General features: G+C 44.2%; 1 protein-coding gene across 1 annotated transcript in view; it reads right to left on the reverse strand.

The window, feature by feature from the left end:
- Positions 1-1,061: 1,061 nt before the first annotated feature.
- LOC126538306 (high-affinity choline transporter 1-like) overlaps positions 1,062-19,146 on the reverse strand; it is a 94,915-nt gene continuing 76,830 nt past the window's right edge. Inside the window, exons 9-10 of the mRNA XM_072287667.1 lie at positions 11,009-11,179; positions 1,062-1,316 (exon numbers count right to left, since the gene is read on the reverse strand). Coding sequence (XP_072143768.1) covers positions 1,062-1,316; positions 11,009-11,179 — 426 coding nt within the window. The remainder of the gene's footprint in view (positions 1,317-11,008; positions 11,180-19,146) is intronic.

A 19,146-nucleotide genomic window follows, 5' to 3' on the forward strand; every position in this document is an offset into this window, starting at 1 on the left:
GCTCCCGAGATCACGCCGCACCATGACTAGTGGCCCTAAATAAACCGTGGCTACAGGGGCTAGCTCCTCCCGCCGCCTCCAACAATATTCATTTCCCTTTAGATATTCTATTGGATGCCGTTACGGATTTCCACTTTTAGTGTTCGAAAATTCTTATAGAAGGTTCCAAACCATACATCAAAGTACTGCTTGTCGCAGCTTTTGCGGGCGTTTACTTTTTCTCTCAACTGCATCAGATTTCATTCAAAACGGTCCATGAGTTATCTCATTAAGACATGTCTGCATTTTAAGTATATTAGAATTACGAAATCAAAGTTGACACCGAGCTGAATGCTTTTCTTAAGCACGTGGCGCACATCAACGGTCCAGATGTATTACTCGGTTAATATTTTGCTTAAATAAAGCCTGATAGCTTAGGACTTGCACACGTTTGAAGAGAAACAGTAGTGCTTGCCCTGAAATTTATTTCATCCTTGGATGATCATTTCCGAATGCTCTAGAGCGCTCCCAAAGGACCGATCCTGTTCGAATTATCGAAAATAGGTGCTCCGGCTGCATTGGGTTGACCTTGTCCGATTGTCTGAGTTTACTTCAGAGCGCTCCTGATATCGACAGGTGCTCTCGGTATCGCCTTCACTGCAGCAGGGAAATCACGCCAGTTTCCGGTCACATGACCTCACGCAAAACTGTTGTTACGTGGGCGAAGGCTCACTCTTGTTCCTTTCAGGCCCACGAAAACTATCGTCCAGGTGCGCGACATTGCTGCTATGCTTGCAGTCTAAATGCAGCCGGCGGCGGCGCTGGCCGCGTTACCAGGAGTTCCCCTCAGCTTTCGCTTCCTTCCTTCTCACTACCGACTCTCACTGACTGTTCGGATGGTTGAAGGTATGTCCTACTCAGACCCAGAGTGGAAGCGATACCCTTGAATTTGCAAGGTCACAACGATCATCCAAAGATGCTACCAGAAGCTCAATATTTAAGATGTAAGTGTGACACTCGTACATTAACTGCAGCATTAGGCGCGCGTTTTGTATGAACACCGGCAGCGAGAAAGGAGAGACTCACCGGAAGATGTCCGCGGAGGGCGGCAGGACGTTATTGAAGAGGCAGCTGGCCAACAGCGAGACGGAGATCAGTGTGATGAAGCACATGCACATTGAGAAGGTGCGGAACGGGAAGCGCTGTACCTTCTTCTCCTCGTCGTAGTACGGGTAGTAGATTAAGGCCGGTATTCCCAGCAGGGACTCGCCACCAGCCGCGCGAAAGAAGGCGCCCACCATGTAGGCGGCCAGCGAGCCATACGTGTTCACGTAGTCCTGTCACGCGAAGGATGCATCAAAAATGGCTGAACAACTTTAATACACCGTAAAGGAGAATAAAATTGGGAAGAACCGTTCATTATTCCCATACAAGAACAGGTGTAGCATGCTTTGGGAGTTGGTTATTTGTGGGAAGGTGTGTTACGGGTGGCGCTATCCCTTACTGCCGTGCCTTATGCGGGACCTAACCGGTATTTCGAGTGCTACTTCCCTAAGAACGAATTGGGAATACCGTACAGCGCCAGTCACCGCCAATACCGTGCAGCACCGCACTGTACCAACGGTACTATCGGTGCCACAGTAGCGGTACCGGTACCTGCGGCGCGGTAGAGAGGTGAGCAGCTTTGTCTAGAGTGCGCCGCCGGGGCTGGATGGATGGATGAATAGATGAATAAGGCTGAAGACTTTAAACCAAAAGGAAGCTCGCGCCACCTAGCCGTGACTAGTACAAGAGTTGGGGTCAGGCAGGGGAAAATGTGTAACTGGCCTATGCCGTCGTCCGACTCATCCACACCGAGCACATTCTTGAAGGCAGGAAAGCGTTCTCATCGAGAACGAGGGGTGCTGAGTTTATTTACAGTATCTGCATGAAGTGTGGAGAGCGTTACACCACATCATTCTAGCATGACTGAAAATGAAAGACACCGAGAAGCCGAAAAGGGCTGCTTAAAACTCCTTCTGCCTTCCCTAGATCCCTAGGCAAGGTTAACTGCCGTCCACACTCATTCCCTCACCTTTGTTAACTGAACACACAGAAAAGCTTCGTAGACAGGGATTGTCACGCTTTGCTCAAGAAGGCACGTCTTGATTCCTGGGATGTCCCCGCAGTTAGCCGCGCGTTTGTCAAACGAGCGTGGTGGCTACCGGGGCCCGTGAAGAAACGCCATAGAAGAACCTTTTCCAGGAATTTTCTTGCTCCCATTGGTCCCTGAAGGCGACAGTGAACCAGCTAAGAATATACGGTCCGCCAAATGTTTTTCGCCTTGTGGGTGCCGGTAGTCTGTCCGTGGGAGACGCATTGTCAGCTTCAAGAAGCGATTCGTAGCAGTGGGATATGAGAGGCTAGAATGTCACTAGCCCCACAGGCCGATCGCAACAGCTCATCCATGGCCCGGAAGATTTCGACTGGCCAGTGCTTATAACCACTGGGCAGGAAGAGAATGGCTGGTGGCAAAGCCGATGACTTGGCTTGCAGCAACCAGCTGCGAAATGCTGACATACACCTAAAGACATCTCACAATGAGACACTGCGCTGAGATGAAGTATCTTGGATGTCGCTTTAGAGCTGCCAGGCTTCAAAGAAAACATGAGTGGAAAAACAACAAACACTGCATTTTGCTATGCAAATTTAGAAAGAATTTCATGCCGACAAAGTTAGCAATCATGGATGGAGTCCTCCTAAATAAAAGGGGATCGTCTGGCATAATAAAATAAACAAAAACTACAACAAAATTTAATAGGGATCCTAAACGCAGAACGACTTTCAAATCAGCCTGCTCAGGCCATCCACATTGCTACGCAACTTTTCCTTGTTTATCTAACGGAGAATTTGTGCTGTTGAAGGGTGAGGCTCTATTGGAGCGAGGGGTAATTTTTTTGGTGACATTTCATTAAGACAAATCTATCTCCGTACAAGTAACGCGACAATTTCTGGGCTGCCCAAATCAAACAAGTGCATTCCTGCTGTGAAGCGCTATAAGCTTCCTCTCTTACAGTTTGTTTACTGCTGCCATACAGAATAGGATGTTCCTGATTATCATCGCCCACCTGACTGAGTACCACCGCGTATTCCCTTGTCGCTTGCATCGCACTGAACTATGAACGCCTTGTATAGTCTGGCGCGCGGACCACAGGAGGAAGAACAAGTAACGTTTTCAAACCTTGCAACGAGTTCTCTGTGTCCTTATCTCAGCGCGCGTTACTCGGTGCTCCCTTTCTGAGTACATCCGTTAAAAGAGATGACATTCGTGAATAATTCGGAATGCACCGTTGATAGTACCCAACAAATCCGAAAATGAGCGAATGTCTGTTTTCGTGCACGGCTATGAAAAATATGTAATCATAGCTGTATTGAGCACTGCCGGCCGTCTCGTGCCCTGGCCGACAAGATGGCCAAGATAAGTAATCTGCGAACAGGAAAACTACACTTTCCCGCCTTCATTGGTGAGCCTGCTTCCCTCAACTGCAAGAACACCTACTTGAGGCGCAGTAGGTAATGTTTCTAGCTGTTAGAAAAAATGCGACATCACCAAAATATGGCAATGCGAACTCCTGCAGGTCTTTTAAGACAATGTCCAACAGCTTAGAGAAGCTAAACGGTGCGGTGCTCAGCCCGAAGCCATGAACGAGAGGGCGAAGAGTGCCTACAGGTGAGATAAATGCGGCATAACGGCTAAAACTTTCTGAAATGAAACTTGCCATTATCTCAGCCCGAGATCTAGAGCCGAAATGTATTTAGCAGCGCTGACTTTTCAATTCGTTCCTTAATGTGGGGCATCAGATACAACTGATCCGTAGTGAGCACATTTAGCTTCATGTAGTCAACACATGAATGATAGTGCTTATTAGGCGTTTCCACGGGTATTACCGGTGACGTGTAGTCACTCTCAGCGGTCTCAATAGCTCCCAACTCTAGCATGCGCTGTATCTCTGCCTCCATGATTTCTCTATCTTCCCTGTTAAGCTTTGATCTTACAGGTTCGGTTGATGTTAGCTCTATTTCATGCGTCGAGACTAGCTTGGTTCCTGTTGCCGAGACTATCACTTTTCTTCATTCTGATGGAGCGGCTTTTGCATTCTTAGACGAAAGCTACGTGATATGATGAGCTTGGGATCGCGTCAACGCCTGTACTACGCCCTCTCCAAGTTTCAGCCCGTTTTCAGTCAGTAACTGATCCTACCGACTTGAAAAAAAAGTAAGTGTAATGCAGTGACAAGAATTTGGAGACTGCAGCATCGTTCACGAGCTCACCGAACGGCCGAACGGCTCACCATCGGCAGACACACGCTGTGTTCTTGCACAACCTTTTTAATCCATACTACTTCTCTAGTGAAGTCATCGAACGTCACGTAATAGGGATGGACAATGTCCATGGTGGCGGCGCTGTCTCGTAGCAGCCGGCATGGTTTTCCATTATATGAAGGTCGCGCAGATATGGACGTGAAAGTTCAATGTCCTCGTATGTTTTGTCCGCGCATGAAAAAAAACTAGGCTAGGCTTCCAGCATTTCAAAGCGATATATTCTAGTTTGTGGCACTTATAGCAGCGTGTCGGCCTAAAAGATTTCAATGTCTTTTTCTGCTCTTTTTGGACAGTTTCGCCATTTGACTTATCTTCGCTCTTTTCTGACCCCCTTTTCTCTGCGTTTACATGCTCCAGTCATTTCCTCTGGGATCTCTTTTTGAATGGAAATTGTTTCCGCGGACCATTTCCATCATCTCAATGTGCGTTCTTGGCGTTCAGCTTTCTACGCGTTGCGTACTCTTCGGCTAAATCCGTCGCGCTTTCCACAGTGTTTACATTTCTTCTGTGTTGCACACACAGCTTCACAGTTTGTGGGATGCATCTGTGAAACAGCTCAACATACATGAGTACAATAATTGCGTCTGTGCTTCGTATGAGTAAACTGCTCTAGAGACGTGCATTTAATAATCTCATCTCTGCTCTCGCATGCTGCCGCGCTTTTCAGCTACTCGACTAGGTTTCCCTTTAATCTATATGCAAATACCGAATGTCCCTCACTATCCTTCTTGCCCGTGCTTCGAAACTTTTGTCGAAAAGCTTCAGCTGAAAGGTGGTACTTCTTCAAAAGGTTAACCTTAATCTTCAGACAACCATATGCATCTGGGGCACTGAGTCTGGCGATTACTTGAGCAGATTCACACGGCAACACAGACAGCAACCGCTGTGGTCATGTACTCGGATCGAAGTTCACCTTCTCGCAAGTTCTTTCAAAATTTACTAGGAACAACCCTATGTCATACCCGACTTGAAATGGCTGTAACAGGCTGTCCGTGAGGTATGATTCTGCCTCCTTTGATTGTTCAAGAGCCCCCTTCACTCGCTCGAGACAATTCCAAACGTTTACCTTCGAGGTCAAGTTGCATTTTTGTTAACTCGCGATAGTTCTCGCGTTTCTGTCTGTCCTATTCTTTCCTTCACCGTGTTGCCCATTCTGTTCGCTCTGTGTACCGTTTCTATAATTTCTTCAGCAGTTCTAACCCAATTCCAATGTCTTCCTCACTGACCTGTTCGGAAATCAGGTTTATTACTTCCAATTTCATCATTTCCTTGTGTATCTCTAGTATCAATTCCTCACCGACAACCAACAGTTCCAATCCAGTCCTCCAATCGGGGATTGCTGCTTTGCTGCCTTGGTCCTGCTCGCTAACCACAACTAGGTAAACACAACTTAGCTAACAATCAACAATCCAGCTTCTTTACTGTTCTAAACTGAACAACCACAAAATGAGGCCTATAAGTCAAAGGAAAAACGAAGCACTCACGGCAGACACAGCATCACGCCGCAAAGTCAGTCTCACCGCTGCAAGCCAGTTGTAAGAGTTGGGCATGTTAAAAGAGGTAGCTGGCCCGTGCCGTCACCCGACTCATCCACGCTAAGGACGTTGTTGAACGGAGGAACGCGTTCTTATCGAGAAGAACGAGTACTGGGTTTGTTTACAATTTCTACATGAAGAGTGCAGAACGCTACATCACATCAATCTACCAAGACTAAAATGAAAGACACTGGAGAGCCGCAAACGGCTGCACAAAAGCCCCTCTGTCTTCCCTAGATCCCTAGGCCAGGTTAACTGCCATCCAACCTTCGTTCAATGGGAGTCCAAAGTTGTCGAAGGACTCGCTTTGCGGGCGAGCGTTCACATACTTACTCCTGCACCTTTGTTCGCTGAACATACAGAAGGAGGGAGACTTCGTAGAGAGGGATTGTCTGGCTTGACTCAAGTTGGCGCGTCTTGATTCCTGGAATGACCCCACAGCTAGCTGGGGCGTTTGCCAAACGACCGTGTCGGTAACCGGGGTCTTTGATGAAACGCCACTGAATACTCTTTTCCAGGAGTTTTCATGCCCTCATTGGTTCGTGAAGGTGACAGGGAACCAGCTAAGAATACTCGGTCCGCGAAACGTGCCTCGCTTTGCGGGCGCCTGCAGTCTGCCCATTGGAGACACATTGTCAACTTCACGAAACGATTCGTAGCAGTGGGCTAGGAGAGGCTAGAAGGGCACTACCATCATTGGACGATCGTAGCACTAGTAATATATCTTCTACTTGGTGGAAGGTGAAATTTTACTCCTCCCTTGATTTTAGCCCCCAATCAGCAACCTCCATTTGATTATTTCGACCCGCACAAAGTCTATCTTTTCCTCCAGTGTCCCTAAACCCCAATGTTTAGAACTGCAGGACGAAGCCCTTCACAGAGAAGTACCAGGTGCTCAGCCGTTTCCTCGTCCTTTCCACACGCACCGCATGATGTGTCGCTGCCTTCCTCTTTGGAGCAAGGCAGCACCCTGTCACGTCAGCCGCTGGGCTCGAATGAGGTATCCACGGCGCACGCGTGGCAAGAGCCGTGTGCCTGCTCATCGCTTCCTTATCCAAGGGGTGTACGATATCGCGATTAAAAGACGGGACAAAATAAGACACACAGGGATGCACACAGCGCTGTGCGTATCCCTGTGTGTCTTTCTTTGTCTCGTCTTTTAATCGCGCTACCGTACACCCCTTGAAGATGCATTACCAACAAGCCCACATTGCAAACCTCGGTTCCTTGTCCACAAAAAGTGCTATTTGCAGAATTCATTCAACTCTGAGGTAACTAAAAGAAAGTCATCTGGCTTGGAAGCGAATAAATGATTTCCTAAGCCGCAAGCTGAATTACGAAAACAATCAGAAGGAACGTTGCATTGATGGTAGAATAATTTCAAACGAGGATGTCGCAAATTCTTTCGATGAGCATTTTTTGTCTATAACAAGTAACAAGAATGATCCAAATAGTTTCCAGTACATGGGTGACAGGCAGAAAGAAGGTGCCTTTCTCGCCCCTACAACCGCCGATGAAAGTTAGAATTCTTGAATCTATACAGAACAGTGGTTGCTCTGAAGCTCATGGATTACAAGTCAGACCTATCAGATGCGTTTTAGAGATAGTCGCCCCTGTTTTGCAATACGTTTTAAACCTTATCTTCACCAATGGCGTCTTTCCTAAAAAGCTGAAGATCGCGAAAGTAATTGCATTGTATGAAGGTGGAGACAGGAATGTTTTCTCCAACTACAGGCGTATATTAGTACTCCCCGTCTTTTCTAACGGCCCAGAAAAATTGATTCATGTTCGAATGGTCTTATTTCTTAGTAAACACAGCATAATAACACCATGCCAGTGCGGCTTTGCGAAAGGTCTTTCGACCGAACATGTTCTCTTAGCGCATAGAGAAATGACACTAGAAGAATTTGAGCAACAAATATGTGCATTAGGCGTTTTTATTGATTATTGCAAGGTTTTTGACGGTATGACACCGGACTTTACTACAGAAAAATGAATCATTATGGTTTCCGGATTCTGGATTTAATCAAATCTTAGCTACAGTACTGCAAGCAGAAAGTAGTCATTAACAACCATGCCTCAATTTCAAGATCTATAGCGTCAGGAGTGCCACAAGGAAGCATCCTTGGGTCATTGTTATTCTTTATATACAGTAATGATGTCGTTACTGTTTACAGGTCTGCTATGTTCATTGTCTATGCTGAAGATACGCCCATACTAATCACTGCGCGAGATCACAACGATGCTGTTATGAAAGCAAATATCACGCTAATGAAGCTGTCAACTTTGTCCACTGAAAATTCCCTTATTGTGAAAGCAACTAAAACAAAAGCTGTTCTTTTCCGACCAAAAAACTACAAAACCTATTTCCAATGTGAATTGCAACTTGAAAACTTCGTCATAGAAATAGTGCCTGCTATTAAATGTTTGAGAGTATTCGTTGAACAGCACATGTCTTGGGATCTCCAAGCAGATACGATAGATGGTAAAATATCCAGAGTATCAGGAGTGCTTTCTAAACTGGGACATTGCCTCCCTAAAAGCAAAAAAATGCTTATTTATAGCTCCCTCGTTATGTCAATAGCCAGTCATTAGTATTTAGTCTAGCTTTATCAAACTTTAGTCAATTACACATAATACAAAACAAGGCTGTTAGAGAGATAATGAATATTCCATGTCTGACTCATTCCGAACCGCTGTTCAGGGAAATGAAATCATTGCCACTGCGTGAATTTCATCAGTGAACTCTAAGAAGTTCAGCACTATGCATTGGCAGGCTGGTTGGTACGAATCCATAATTACTTTGTTTAGCGCAAAACAAGGGACACAAGAAAGACGACCAGGACAAGGCGTTACTCTCAACTGACATCATTTTAGCGCCTTGTCCTGTCGTATTTCTTGTGTCCGTTGTTTTGCGCTAATCAAAGTAATTATGAACTCTAAGAAAGCGCTATCAGATACAGATTAGGAAAAAAAAATTTACTTTCTTGAGAGCATATCGTGTGTCACACCAAGCTGAAATTTTCGAGACACTCGCTTTCATGAGATTTGGGTCATTCCACGCAATCGCACAAAATATTGTAATCAGATGCTGCGTTTTCAACTCCCGAACTTGCTTAATAAATGAATATGCATATATATTTGTCGTTCTGCATTTCAAACGTATTTGCTATTTCTACGCACGTTACTTTTTATATATTCATTGGCTGCTTGTTTAGGTGTGCCTTCTTGTAATAATGATATTTATTTTTATCAGTCGATTCTAAGTGTGTATCTTTATTATCTCTTGTGTTCTTCAATTTCACACTCTTGTATACAATCTTTATTTGCACTGCTGTCAAGTAGACGGTCAGAGGACGCAGTGAAGCTTGAGGCTTTTTGTCCGCCGTCCGCAGCATCATTGTCTGTAGATGTTGATGTTGAAATGAACCGAACTTGAATTTTAAGACCACTTGGTTATCATGACACACAGCGTAGTGGGGGATTCCGGAAATTTGAACCACCTGGGTTTCCTTAACGTGCATCTAGTGTTATCGCGTAATTCCCCAAGTTTAAATAACAGAATAGAAATTTCGTCATCAGCAAAGATACTGGGTGTTGTGTTTCAGAAGTGCATGTCCTGGAAACACCACACATATTACATAAGAAATATACTTAACGAAACCGTAGGTACCATGCGAAAATGTTAGCGCATACTGCCAGAGTGGCGAAACCTTATTTTACATAACGCTCACTTCTCTCGTCTGCGTTATGGTCGTCTAGTATAGGCTACTGGTACCGAAAAATCGCTGCAAACCTTAATCATATTGCAAAAAAATGGCTTGCCTTGCAGTGCACTTTTGTCGTACAATGCGCACACGTCCGAATTTTATTTTCCAAATTTAACCCCATACTATCTTATACGAATATTGTCTTTTGACAGCTTTTACGTCCGAATTAATTCGAAAAGGCAGCTACATTTGCAATTCAGCAAATTTAACCCTTCATCTCTCCTCGGTCTTAACAAGACATACGAACCATTGGTATATCTCCATGCCGTGAACCAATTATGGACTGCAACTATTACAGCATTGTTTTCCGACCACATTAAATAAGTTTGCGCAAACAGATGAAAGTTTACGCAAGTTAACGAAAAATGCTACATTAGCTATGATATAAAGAATGATTTCCTACTTCGAAACGCGAAAACTGTTTTGAATTATTCGGTGGGAGCCCGTTTCCTTTGCTGCCTTTGTAACCAGGGGGTGGCCGGGCTAGTCAAGCTGATAAAATGCAGTTTTTCCCGCTCTCCTAACCATTTAAGTACATTATGTACTGACGTGCCCATCTGGTAAATAAAGGAGTCTCAAATTTTCGAGGCGATATACTATGCGCGATAAACGCAGCTACCGATGCGTGTAAAGCCGCATGCCTGCTTCGGAGACATTCAAGCCGAACTTTCGCACACTTTCACAGGCTGGTTGCTTTGTGAATTATCGCAGATCCTTCGTTTCCTGTGCCGTAGGCGTAGTGTATCGATTTCCTCTTCCTTGCGGAAAAACCTACATTGGCCGATTGGCAACTGCATCAATGAAGACCTTCGTGAGCATAATAATACTTCAAAAGTGACGCCCACCTCTCATCGTTGAGCGCATTGTAGATCTTGGGCGTGCAAACATGTTTTCGAAAATCTGACAACATCATCAGGCGCAAAGACAGAAGGGCTCGTGAACTTCCTGAAACCTTCCATGTAGAAAGGTTGAGTGGTGATTGTGTCTCAGCCATCTGTGAACACGCGAAGGACAGCACACACAAATATGAAAAGAAAATCGCCTCAGAGCAAGAAACGTATGCGATCACCAGATACAAGGAAAGAGACACCGTTTGCTATAAGGAACGGTTAATATACAACTCCCTTAAAAATATTACCTCCATAAAAATGACGGCTTCAAATTTATGTTTATTCGCGTTACTGGTGTAAAACACGCCAAACTTCTTTTTTGTCACTATGTAAAACGTGGATCACCAGCAACTGTATCCCGGCCGCGTATTCCTTTACAGCAAGTTAACCAACGTTACTAACTTCTACAACACGTAGTGGTTTGAGTGGTGCAGATTGCGTTAAGAGCGAGCAAATTCATGAGAATTCCTGCCTTCAAGTAGACGACGGACACCAGCTGCGGGAAGAGGATGACGTAGACGAGATCCGAGGACAGGTACCACAGCGCGTACACGGAATTCGCCGTGAGCGCGATGACGGTGGCTAGTGCGCCCACCGCCACGATGGATAAGCGCATCACCCAAATCACCTCGGTGTCCGAAGCCTGCGCGGGATCACCCAATTAGGTATGCCACACGTACAGCCTGCACCCGTAACGTCATCGACAAATGTGTTGACAGGTAGCGTGACCGATTGTGTGACGAAAAAAAGAAGCCACATCAGCGAAACTAAGCCACAGTTGAGTAATGTGGTTTACTGTCACAAAGCAAAACAGAAGGAATTGGAGACGACATATCCTATTTTGTTAGCTCCTTGAATAAAGCGAGCAGCCTTCATGGACGTCTGCATCCTTCGCTCTACAGGGGGCTAAGTACGTTCTGAGGTAGCCGATGAGATTTCATAAAGGTAAAACCATAGATATCGCAGGTAATAAATAACTAAGGTTGCGTGCTTTCGGTATATACCGGTAGACACCGAAAAAAAAAAAAACCCTGAGCTGGTTTTCTCTGAATCAGTAAAACCTGAAAAACCCAACATTTAAGCTGTTCTTCAAATAGAGAAGGTGGGCAGAAATCGCTCAATTGCACTATCTATTGTAACACCACGATTCATTCAGACACGTTTTTCATTCACTTCTCTTGCGTAACTTGGTTTCATTTCTTTCGAGTTTTGTTTCTTTTGGAAATGCTACAACAAGTATATATATATATATATATATATATATATATATATATATATATATATGTTATGATGTTTTTCCAGGAACCTTTTAGACTAATCTCTGTATCATGTTCCATCTGCTGTGGTTTGCCTTGCTAGGTTATGGAGAGCAGGCCGCAAAGAATGGCCAGTCTTTTCAAAAGCTTCCCTTGATTTTCTTGGCTTCTCGGTGTGAAACGCAAAAGTATAAAGTGCGTTTTCTGGTCTGTGTTTTCTTAGTCATAAGGAGCGTGCTGCGATGGATGACAAATCTGTCGCTATGTACATGGACCTTTTTTTTTCAGTAACATTAATAATAATGTCGTTAGTATAACGTCGCGTTCTTATTTTCACTCGTTGATACAGTAGTTATATGTGTAGGGTGGTTGGTATGCGTTCAATAAAGTTGCGTAATAAAGATGCATAATGCGTAAAGTTGCGCAACAAATTGCGTAATCCAATAAAGTTGCGTAAAGGCGAGAAATATTTTCTCCAGTAATTAGACATTCGCTGTACAAGACAAGCCCCGATAAACACCGTTTCTCTCCGGCATTCAAATTAGACAGCGAAAAACACTGGTTCAAAGGGACAAATATAAACACCGATAAAAAAAACACGAATTCGAAGAAACATAGAGCTGATAACATGGAAGCCTAGTAATAACCTACGTGATTTATCCAACTTTTGCATGCGGACTAAAGCTGCCTAGGCGCACAAACCAGCAGCGACACTGCTGAGCAAATTCATGGGCTCACCTCCCACACTGAGCTACTTGTCCGCTCGCGGTCTATCCACCGTGCTGGCCTCGGGTTTATGGGTTGCTGGAGGTCGCCGCCTCACCTACCCTGGCAGCTTCAAGATAGGCGGAGAATGCTTGTCTACTGAGCGTTTTAGACGAGCAGAGGCTTAAAAAATTATTCGCAAGCTCTCCGTACGTTTCCACTTATAGACCGTGTGTTTGTTTCGGGACAGTAGACAAGTTAATGAATGTCGCAGTCTCCACTGGCACATGTCGTCTTACCTGCAAAAAGGAAGTGCACTTGTGGCATGTCAGTATAAGTCCACAATAACGATGGCGCTGACCTTGTCCTGGGGGGAATCTCGATGTGGTCGTGCCTAGCTTCAGGACTACTTTCCAGGATGCCACACCTACATACCGCCTTCGATAGCATTGTAAGCGTGTATGCTTTACTTTCAGCAGACCACCACGCATTCATAACGGATGAATACAGAGCAACGAGAAGGCACAAAGCGATGACACTCAAAAAACCTGCGTTTAGTTTTACGCATATATACCCTTAAGATCAGGACACCGAGCGCGCGCAAAGCTACACGTGCTTGGTGCACATGTGCGTGCACGTGCTTAAGCACGTTGCACATGAACGTGCTTAAACAAAACGCTAATAAATACCTCAAAACAACAAGGCGCCAAAGGTAAAAAAAAAAAAGAAAACATTCTGAATAGTCACAAATTTTGCCCTCCTGCATGCTGTGTTTCAACGGTTCGGACAAGCGAGCTCCTTCTTCAATCGATGGCGTATTATTGCACGTATCAGCCAGCCTATGACTAAATCCGCCGTCTGCAAAGTTGGCATTAAACTTGAATTCAGGTTAATTTTATGCACTGTTGAATTCTGCAATGAAAACAAAGACAGCGATTGAAGACACCGCAGAAATTTTTCCTATGCTGCTGGAGCCTCAGAATTAAAGTTTCGCCCGGATACTGTGCATTCTGTGACAAGATAATGAAAGGAAATACGCAAATTCTTACATGTCCGGGACCACGATATTAGGTTGGACTTTCATCATATTGGCTCTGTAGCGTACTTTGTACAAGCTGGAGACTCCTGTTGTTGCCATGAAGTCGACACATATAAGATACTTCTATCATTTATTTAAGCTGTGTCAAAACTAATGTGGCTACCACATCATAGCAAGACAATTGCTCGCTTACTCTTTTCTTCAGCGTAGCAGAGTAGAAATTACGGTGGGCATGTTTCAAGAAACTAATACAATTTCGGTCCCTACCCTCCACGGAAACAAGGTGTTAAGGGAGCGGTCAGTTTGTGAAAGCAAGTTTCTCTTATCGCGTACGATAACACGACTTATTTAGAGCAGCCGCCTGTTTGAAGTGTAGATTCTTAAGACAATCAACAAAGGTTGACAGGAAGAAATAGAGACACGTGACATTGCGAGCAGAATCTGCAACTGCTTAATTCGGGGCACTGGCCAGGGGGTGGCACCCTTGACACGTGCCCCCCCTCCCCCTTCCCCCCCCTCCGCCAGTTTACTGCTTTAGTATGCGGCCTTTCGCAGCCCCCTCCACACCTTCTCCTTCTCCCAGTCCCTGGTCAAGCGGGTGCTCGCCATTGCTCGGAAAAAAAATTCTGGCTACTCCACTAATCCAGTAATTAGTTAATTCCACTACACTAACTAGGGGGGGGGGGGCGCAAATCGAGAAATATAATAGTGGCAACATTAGGCCGTCAACGACGGGGTACAAGCTTGCTAACGCCATAATTTATTCCTTTCTTCATTCATTTTATTTTTTTTGCATCGCCAGTATTTTTCGCTTGCATAAAACAGTTGTTACTCGCACTAATTGTCAAGTGTCCGTGTTTCCCGTCGTCATGTAAAAAAGGATGGGGGGTGCCCACTTCTTTATAGTGACGACAACCTTTCTCCTGCCAGAACAGAGTATCATCATCATCGTCAGCCTAGCTACGCCCACTGCAGGGCAAAGGCATCTCCCATACTTCTCCAACAACCCCGGTCATGTAGTAATTGTGGCCATGTTGTCTTTGCAAACCTCTTAATCTCATCCGCCCACCTAACTCTCTGCCGTCCCCTGCTACGCTTCCCTTCCCTTCGAATCCAATCCGTTACCCTTAATGACCATCGGTTATCTTCGCTCCTCATTACATGTCCTGCCCATGCCTATTTCTTTTTCTTGATTTGAACTAAGATGTCAATAACTCGCGTTTGTTCCCTCACCCAATCTGCTCTTTTCTTATCCCTTAACGTTACACCCATCATTCTTCTTTCCAAAGCTCGTTGCGTCGTCCTCACTCAATTTAAATAGGACCCTTTTCGTAAGCCTCCAGGTTTCTGCCCCGTTCGTGAGTTCTGGTAGGACACAGCTGTTATACACTTTTCTCTTGAGGGATAATGGCAACCTGCTGTTCATGATTTGAAAATGCCTGCCAAACGCACCCCAGCCGAGAGTATATAGTAATAACAGAGTATCTAGTAATATAAACTACAATGGCGATCGTACAACAACTAGCCCAATTATATTTGAAGTGACGACACTGCCACGCTTGGCGACCCGTGCGGCAGTCAACCGTCACAGCTGTTAGTGTAAAAGATATATCCCAGCATTCGACAAATTTTGGAGCGTTCGTAGGGCGCCATGACAGAATAAGCACGGGAATGCGTTTTGGAATCTTTAATGTGTGAAAGTTCGTTGATTTTTTTTTCAGCTCGTCTTGATGGTTTATGAGAAAGCGTCAAAGAAAGAATCACTAGTAAAACAAGTGCAGTTTAATATATCTTGTGTTTATCTTAAGACCACGCTGATTTTAGCATCTGCAGTAAAATTAACATGTGCAAGTGTTCCAGTTGAAACATTTAAAACGCATACATCTAGCCGTCCTTTCACGGTGCCATTAGGTGACCCTATGGCAGATTATCGCCTTTCGCTCTTAAACATGGTAATATTTCCATAGCCAAATTTATCAACAGGTAAGTATATTTTAATACACTTCACGTGAAATAACTGAGTAAGTTCCGTGCCTGCCGTATTCTAAGAGGAATGACTAGAAATACACATTATTGTGTCATACAGCTCACTCGAAAAAAGAAAAAAAAATTCGAAAGCTTTATCTATTATATTGCCACATGCGCTATAAAAAGTCGAAGATGAAAAAGAACGTTGTCATAAATTTTGAATCAACAGAATTATTTAACGTTTCACGTAAGTCGCAGAATTTTAAGCTTCGTTTCCTCTTTAGCATATTTGGGAATGCAATAGCCCAATGCGCTGAGTGCTGCGCAATTTAGTTGTCAGGCTGGCTTCTGGCATGTTATCAGGCGTTTAATTGCGATTTCCCCATCCCCGTTCATACAAACACTATTTATAGATCGTACGTCTGTCTGAACAAATCAAAGTCGTTCTTGTTCATGGATATTTAAAAACTGACATTGCCATCACGGTAGCAGAAAGATTTCGTTGCCGTACTACAATGCAGACAACTAACCCGTTGCGGTTCGCCATGCGTGCTGGTTACAAGTATTCGCTTTTCACAAAGAAATCTAGCAATTATCTTCTGGTGCAGCTGCCGAGCCCCCGGTGCTGTATCGATATTGCTGTCGAGTATGTTTTTGCCGTTCACTCTTTGCTTCTCTTGTCAGGCTAGATCGAGTCTACCCTGAGTACCGAGAGTGCGGACCTTCTACTAATAGAACAGCAAAAAGTAACAGCCGGCCAAAAGGAAATAATTACAGCAATAAAAGGCATTAGGAGCCATCTGGTAGCGACGAACAAATTGGTGCCGGATTCGAAGTACCAAATGACAGTAGTCGAACATATTTGCCCTAGCATTATCCCGTTACGAAATGAAATCAAGCCCGTAAAATGGAAGCTACTAAAATTACTGACATGGCCACTTGCTTGGAAGGGCGTATGGATGGCGCTGAAACCGAACCCGTAGGAAACAATATATTCTTTTATGACCTTTCCGATACTAATCGCTCGGAGACATTTGCCCAACCTGGCGAAGACGTAACTCAGGTGTGCTTTCAGCACCTTAATATTGACACACACAAAAAAAATTGAAACAGTACATCATTCAAAAAGGCACACCGCTGGGAACCGCCGCCCTATAATGTTCATGCTTGCACACTTGAAGACAAAAGAGACCGTCTTATCAAATGGCCGTAAGCTTAAAGGCACGGATCGCAGTGTCAGCGAAGATTTTTTTCTAAGGCTGTGCAGCATCTCCGCAGGCAATTTGTCGCTTTTGCAAAAGCACAATCTGCTTCCTTTTCATTGCATTTGAAAACGTTGTACACACGTACTTGGCGCAGCAACCTCAGACCGTAAAAAATGGCATAGCAATCACATTATCATAGGAATCCAATAAAAACAACTCGCCTTTCTACTCCGCGTAATAATCTGTCTTTTTTCAAAAACTATCACAACATACGTACCTTTTTAATTTTCACTACTATAGGTAGCGTTCTACCGTCTACCAGAACGTGTCAAACTTTAACTCATCATCTGCCAGTAACTAATGTGGCTTACAAACTAAATCATCGACGCGGACGTTCTCAGCGATCGGCCCAACTTCGATATTTATCGATGCGATCAGAGAGGCGCACGTGGCGGGGTGTTTTGGTTGCCGTGAACCAACAAATGTGCGCGCGACCTAATATTGACAGCAACCTGGAAATGCGAACAGTACTGCTGGGTGTCACCATGAACTGGACTTTTCTAATCTCTTAAACAACATATGAAATATAATTACTTCAGTCAACACCAATGCTATTACCCTCCTTTTTGGGAACATTTTTTCACTATGACCTGGCAGACATTTCTGCTACTAATCCCAGAAAATTATGGCAGGCGATAGACCCTGATAAAGCGCGCATCATTACTCTTACTAACGATCTCGTTGAATCGGTGAATGGTTTAAGCTACGCTAACCTGTTCACCATCGCGCTTTCATCATCAGTGTTCACTAGTGAAATGGGGATGCTTCCTTTACCACTAACCACAAATACACAGTGCAACATGTCAGCTATCGCATTCACAACAGGTGGAATTTTATGTGTAATAGAAACTATTTTCTTCATTAGCTGGCATCGATGACACTACCTATAAACTACTAAAAATTACGAAACATATTTTTACAGCATATCTGCAGTAATTATTTGCAGAGTCGCATTAAACAGGCCCCATGCCAGAGGAGTGGAAGATCGGGATGGTTATTTCAATCAACAAATCAGGTAATGAAAATTCTCCCCTAAATTAACACCTCATCTCATAGACAAATGTTCTCTGCAAGATCACGGAGGACGTAGTTTACTCTCATAATAGTAACTTTCTAGGCGCTAAAAACTTTTTCATCCTTTGCAGCACGGGTTCAGCAAGGGCCGGATTTTAATGGTTAACATCATTACCATTAAATAAATGATTAAGGATAAGATAGGTCAAAAAGGTCTATACAAGCTATTTGCATGGATTTTACACATAAGCATGTTTATGCCTGTTCAGGGTACAGACATAAACTTGACGTAACTTCAGCCAAACATTAAAAGATATGCATATGCCACGTAGCGCAATCGAACCAAGGTTGTGTTGTTTGCCGTTGCTTGGATATACTTAGATTATTTTTAGCATTGCACCAAACTGCATGATTAGTCTTAATAAATAAATCAACTCTTAAAATATTATAGAGCAACACCAAAAACTCCCGATACAGCTTTCTGTTGCTCAATACGTGTTGCATAAAAGTGTTTTTCCGAGCGTGAAAGAAAGACCGCTAATGTAGGTAATGTGCCTCGAGGGCCCAGTCGTGTGCAATTTTGCATATGTTAGCGGGATTTCTTTCACGCTCAGGAAAACTTTTATGCAGCACGTATTGAGCAACATAAAGTTGTTTCGGGAGCTTTTGGTGTTGCTCTACAATTAATTTTCTGCTTGACGTTTTTCATCTGATTATAATAATTGAGCAGGTAATGTATATATTAAGACTAATTATGCAGTTTGGCGGAATGCAAAAGAATAATCTAAGTATCTCCAAGCGGCGGCAAACAACATTACTTTGGTTCGATTCAGCTACGTGGCATATGCATATTTTTTAAAGTTTCGCTCAAGTTACTTGAAGTTTATGTCTGTACCCTGAAGGGGGAGGCATAAACATGCTTATGTGTATTATCCATGCAAAGAGCTTGTATAGACGTTTCTCGCGGAGCCGTTCCCTCTTGAGTAACGAGCTGGCCCTTTCGGCCACGCACTGCACGTTGCTTCAGCGAAGATTACGAACACGAAACCATAATCGGTTCTGGCCTGCTACAGTGTGATTAGCCGTCAGCAGTGCATCTGAGTGTTTGTTGGCGCACTGTACTCCCGTCATACTGTAAAATATGAGGGGTTGAGGCGTATGCAGTAGTTTGCTGCAAACATGGTGACTTGCGTATTAAAGAATGGAATGAAGCTGTGTGGCCCAGTTCACATAAGCTCGCATATGCCAAGCTCACATATGCCTGTGTGCCCGGCCCAACTCAATGCACGGCTTTCCTCCAGAAAAAGAAAAGGACTCATTCGTCAGTGTTGTATGGCTAACTGCCGAAGAAAGGACTTCAACC

Source organism: Dermacentor andersoni, chromosome 4 (genome assembly GCF_023375885.2).
Source record: "Dermacentor andersoni chromosome 4, qqDerAnde1_hic_scaffold, whole genome shotgun sequence".
Taxonomy (NCBI): Eukaryota; Metazoa; Arthropoda; class Arachnida; order Ixodida; family Ixodidae; genus Dermacentor; species Dermacentor andersoni.